At 44.1% G+C, this 5794-nt stretch overlaps 1 protein-coding gene across 2 annotated transcripts in view; it reads right to left on the bottom strand.

Moving 5' to 3' along the window:
* The window catches only part of Ndel1 (nudE neurodevelopment protein 1 like 1), a 33556-nt gene that overhangs the window by 1596 nt on the left and 26166 nt on the right, over nt 1-5794 (bottom strand). Inside the window, exon 9 of one of the 2 annotated variants that reach the window (XM_005349819.2) lies at nt 2906-2940. The exons of the other annotated variant lie outside the window; for it this stretch is intronic. Coding sequence (XP_005349876.1) covers nt 2906-2940 — 35 coding nt within the window. The remainder of the gene's footprint in view (nt 1-2905; nt 2941-5794) is intronic. 2 annotated transcript variants of the gene reach the window in all.

Here is a 5794-nt window from a genome sequence, read left to right as displayed (position 1 = left end):
CTGTGAGTTCGAGACCAGCCTGGTCTACAAGAGCTAGTTCCAGGACAGGCTCCAAAACCACAGAGAAACCCTGTCTCGAAAAAAAACCCAAAAAAAAAGAATGTAATTTACAATATTTTTAATAGCAAGGGAAAATATTCAGTATGTATTTAATGATACAAAGAAAAAGAAGCAAGCTACCCAGACTGCCTATGTTTAGTGTGACATTAAAAAAGAAAATGCAAGCAGTGTATAGCCTAGCTTCTATTCTACTCCAGCCTTTTACACAGACACTATGGATTAATATAGTTAAGTCTAGATTGAAAAACTCTTTAGGCACACACACATAAATATAAAACACGTGGATTATATTACATATACACATATACCTAATGGAATGTATTCTCTGGGTTGTAGATAAATTTTACTAGTTTATACTTTATTATTTTACAAATCTATTGCAATACCAGTATATTAAGAAGAAAAAAATTAATGTTTAGCAAGCAAAGCCAGATAAGAGTTGGGGTTTTTTTATACCTATACACGGCAACCCAGCTCCACACAAGCACCAACAATCAGGCACACCCAGCAAGGTGAAGAACCCCCAAATCCACCCACCAGCATGCAGCCACAGGAAGCGAGGGGAGGGAAAAGGAGAGAGAGAAGCACAAGATCTCAGGAGACAATTTCAGCCTCTCTAGTTTAAGACACGTGTCAGGCGAATCCATCCTATTAGCAACACTGGGGACCACACCGCACCATTCTTGCCCACCGCTGTCATCCACTTGCTTGTGGAAGGATCCAAGGAGTCGAACACAGACTCAAAAAGAGACATTCTCTAAAAAGTGAGTCACATATTCCCTGCAAAGACCCCTGGTTCATAAACAGTCACCAATGGCACAAAGAAACAGACATGCAGAGGGTCTTGATAAAGAACCCCAACTAAATTCAGGAAACAGTTCATGTATCAAGAGACTGAACACAGCTCATACTTGGCAATCAAGCTATACACAGAAACCAAGAGCAGTGGTTCGACTCCCCAGCCCCAGCCCATGCTTTGTTCTACTTCTGTGCTAAACAGCACTTTTCTCTCTTTACATCTTCCCCGAAAGCTGCATGCCTATGCTTCTCCTGAGGCCTAGGGCCACAGTCTGTTTGCCAGGACAGCACTTGCCTCACAGCCCCATCTGTAGTTTGCCTATGTAGACCCAGAGGTCCCAATACTCTCCAACAACCACAAGAAGAACCACAAGAGACCTACTGTCCAACACATGAACCTCCACCCCTGTCCTTAGCAGGGGCAGGCAAGCGACACTATAGAAAGCCTCCAATTCATCACACAGGGGCACACTGTAGGTTGCCAAGAGTTTGTCATAAGGTCAACTGGGATGTGCAAAAGCAGCAGTCACCAAGACAGGTCCACACAAAGGAACAGGTGCAGGACAAAATTAAATGTACTTTAAAGTAGCATCAAGTTCATTTCCATTGTTACAAAGGAAATCAAACCAAGAGAAGATCCAGTTATTAGCCCAGCCTCACCAACGGAGCTATTATTAGTGACTTATTTAGCCCCAACTACCTCTGGGTATCCCACCCTTTCCCAGCCTCCTCTATTCACAGGCTGCTCAGGAGCCCTCAGTGAGCAGCCACTTCCATGCTCCAGGACACAGGTGGATCTAGCGAGTCTAGTAACGTCTCTGTGTGGTAGGAGAACTCGGAGGCGTGTTGGGCAGAGGGTCTCATCTAGCACTTCTTTTCTGAATCAGACGAAGGAAGTTAAAAGCAGAGGAAAAGAAAGCCAATCACCTTTGGAGGGGCCCCTTCAAGAAACTGCAAAATTTATTCAATGAAGAAGGTTCCCAAGGAAAAAAGCCTTCAAATATACCAGGTGCAGATGTAGAGAGATAAATGCCCAGTGAGTCACACAAAGTTAAATGAAGGGCATATGCAGGAATAGAGACAGCTCTGGGAATCAAATATGCAGAAAGAGGCTCCAAGCACGCTATTAGTGAACTCACACCCCAAATCTAGCTAAAGTAAAACTGACTTCACCTCCAGACAGGCGCTTTAGCATCGGAAACTGCACCACTGTGGTCAGTCAGGAGGGCTATCATCTAACAGTACAAAAAAGCAAGGCTTACTCCAAAGCCACAGAGAAACCCTGTCTAAAAAAAAAAAAAAAAAGCAAAGCTTAGTCTGTCAAGCAAGATGAAAGCTCCTGAGAGGGCAGGCAGTAAGGAGGAAGGAGGGCAACTTGAGCTGACTCGTAGAACAGGACAGAATGGACATCCAGAGCCAAGTCTCCCTGTGAGTAAACAGGACACGAAGCAGTCCCAGGTCTCTACCCAGGCTATGCCAAACAGTTCAGAAAGGGAAGGTAGAGTCTACACACCTTCCATTTACCAGCCCCAGTTTAATACGAAAACACAAAAGCGAGTGCAAAAGAAGGGAGTTCATTATCACCAGCTTCTGAAAGGGGAACGGATGCAGAAGGGACCCTGTCCCCATGAAGACAGTGAGATGTAATCCTGGAGCCTAGTATCACCTCCAACCCTCAACTCAGACACTACCCTGCCCTAGAGCAGGGAATGCCACTCAGGACCACGACATTGGTCTAACTTTGCTGAAGAGCTATCTCACTCACCCTTGCCAAGCTGGCTTCACCATCTGTGCTCAAGCCACCTTCGGCCTCAGCCACCTAGCTGAGCCCACAGGCACACACTCCTGGTGGGCTGTTATCCCTGCACACAGAACTACAGCAATGGTGTCATCAAGTCAGACAGGGCCTTGAAAGCTCACTCATGGGCTAAAAGTTGGTTAAAGCCGAGTCAGCCCCATGCAGTTAGTAAACCAGTGTGTTAATGTGTCTTCCACCACACAGCATCAGTAAGACAGAGAAGAGAGCACAGCAAACAAATTGAGTTACCCATGAACAACGTGGGAAATATGACTTTTTCTTGCCTAATAAAAAAAAAAGGAAAAATCATTAAAAGGCAATACAAACACTATTTTCACATCAGGCCCTGAAATGAGCCCACACCTACCTACATACGACCCAGAAAAGCCTGACTGGTGGACCCACCATCTGCACCATGTGCAAGCAATACATATGAAACCAGATTCAAGTTATGGAAGAAAAAACGTTTGAGAGCACATTCAAGTAACACACAAATTGCACACAAACTTAGTCTGGAATATAAAGAATATCAGTGGTGGAGAAACTAGGGTGATCAGGCACAGCAGCCTGCATCTGAGGGGCTGGCAGAAACCTCAGAGGGCACTCCTGGTTCTAAGAAGTCCTCAAATAACCATGATCTGCAAACTCTTCTGACTCAGTTAAGGCCATGCACCCAGTACACTGCCTCTGAAGGATTTGAACACATTCAACCCTCCCAAGAAAATCCCCAACTGTCTGCAGTCACACTAGTGAGCTACAGCAGAGACTGCTCAGGAACAGGGGCAGCAAGGCAAACCCACAGCCCAGGTTCACATGTTCAAGCCCCAAGTCACACATCTACAAAGACCGGCTTTTCTTTGACAAATCAGAATATTAACAGTGTATCTACAAGTCATGCTATTGCCCTTTCCTCTTACAGCTGGTACACAACCATCTTGGATTTTCCCTAGTCAACAGGTTAAAAGCCAGGGTGACCACAGACAGCCAGAATGAAAGCAAAGCAGCAGGAAGCAGTAGCACAGCCAACCCCGCAGAGCAGTGAAGAGCGGACTCCTGAAGCACTAGCAGGTTAACACTGCACCGTGTATCCACAAGCCACTTGTTAAATAAAGACAAGAGACAATCCATAAAAGCGTATTTCATTGTTGGTAGAAACAGTACAACATAAAATTTTCGTAATTTAAGACAAAACACAAATAGCAACTATCTGGTTCTTTCAGGAAGCATATTCTCCTTTATTCAGTTCAGGAAATAGGGGAAACAATGCCTCTAGCTGTTCCTGGGGGCAAGAGTTTGGGTAGAATTCCAGACACTCCTTTTAGTGTACACTGAGGCTCCACATCCAAGGGCAGGTTCATCATCTCTGAGTGATGCCTGCCCTGGTACTCTGGGACGGGAGGCAAATACCAGAGAGCAGAACGCCTGAGTGAGTTTATTCTTCCCTCACTATGACTACCTGCCAGCACTTTCTACACAAAGGTCCCTGCCTAACCAATCCATCTCTGGTCCACGTCTCCTCTCACACTGTAAGATGCTGCCTGCAGACCACCGAAAAATATGATTCCAGAGAGAATCTAATAACTACTTTACTAGAGTAATCACAATTTTTCAACACTCTTGAAGACTTCCTCTAAACTTTCTCTGTATCATTCAGGGAATGGCTAGTCTAATGAGAAAATGCCTGTCCATGTCATGTTGTTCCAGACAGCTCAAAAATGGGTATTCCCAAGCCTGATGAAAGTTAATTTTATACTTAGCCCACCTGGGGAACCCTAAGAGATAGAACAGAGTTCTGACTTACACACTGATATTTTATAAGGTGCTTTTAGTAGGAGGTCCTTGTTGTAATGGTCAGGATAAAAATGCCAAAAGAAACAGCAATAGACTGGAACATTCCATTACAGGGGCAAACAATAAAACTCTTAAAAGTAGACTGTAACCAAGCATGGTGGTATACGCCTTTAACCCCAGAACTCGGAGGCAGGAGCAGGAGGATCTCTGTGAGTCTAAGGCCATCCTGGTCTACTTAGTGAATTCTAGGACAGCCAGGGCTAGACAGAAAAATCCTGACTCAGAAATAAAAATAACAGAGTAGAGTATATAGACAATCAGGTCTTCCATAAACAAGCTCTAACTAGAGCTGTTCCTGCATTGTTGGTGGTTTTAAAGCTGCCTATTCCACTCAAAAGACACAATGGCAAGGGACGATGAGCACATCAGCTGCTGTTCCAGGAACAACTACCCAAGGTAACAGACTGATTATAGGTCTCATATTCCTGTATTAAGTCACACCATAACAAGAAGATAACCAGGCATTTTAGAGAGAAAACAAGATAAAGTAGAATGAAAGGTACTGACATAGAAAAATACTGGCAATGTAAATGAAAACATGCCAGTTACCAAGTAATATTCAAAGTGTACTCTTATAGATATGCTGCAAGAAGCTTCTAGCAGACGCATAAAAAAATCTGCTCTGACGTGTCTGCAAATTAGCTCTAAGAATGACAAAATCGTGCAACAGCAGAGAACTAATTTTCACTGCACATACTTCTATGCCACTGCTTCAAGCCTAAAAGCTTTTTAAAATTTAAACACATGCATACACACACACCTCTTCCCTTTTGTTTTGTTTTGTTTTTCTTTTTTCTTTCCTTTTTGAGACAGTCTCGCTATGTAACTCTAGCTGGCTGGAAATTCACTAGGTACACCACACTGACCTTGAATTCTGATCCACATGTGAGCCAGTGTCTAAAGACTGCAGGACTTTGTATTTTTCCAAACTATTCAAATAAAAGATTTGCTGTACAGTCTGAATATAATTGCAGTGTTCTCCCTTTTCCTTAAAAGAAAATTTGCTGAGTTTTCCAAGCTGTAAGCACCCAGAAAGCAGGTCCACCAGAGCCCTGCATATTTGCCTGAGCCCAGCACAGGTGCACTTAAGAGTCTAACCCCAAGACAGACACCTCTGGGATTTGAATAGTAAGATGATCCCAGGGAGCCCAGCAGTGGTGGTGCATACCTTTAATCCCAGCACTCAGGAGGCAAAGACCGGCAGATCTCTGTGAGTTCAATGCCAGCCTGGTCTACAGAGAAACCCTGTCTGAGAGAGAGAGAGAGAGAGAGAGAGAGAGAGAGAGA

This window comes from Microtus ochrogaster, chromosome 7 (assembly GCF_000317375.1).
Source record: "Microtus ochrogaster isolate Prairie Vole_2 chromosome 7, MicOch1.0, whole genome shotgun sequence".
NCBI classification, from domain to species: domain Eukaryota; kingdom Metazoa; phylum Chordata; class Mammalia; order Rodentia; family Cricetidae; genus Microtus; species Microtus ochrogaster.
The sequence above is the reverse complement of the archived record's forward strand: the minus strand, read 5'-3'. Positions and strand labels throughout refer to the sequence as shown.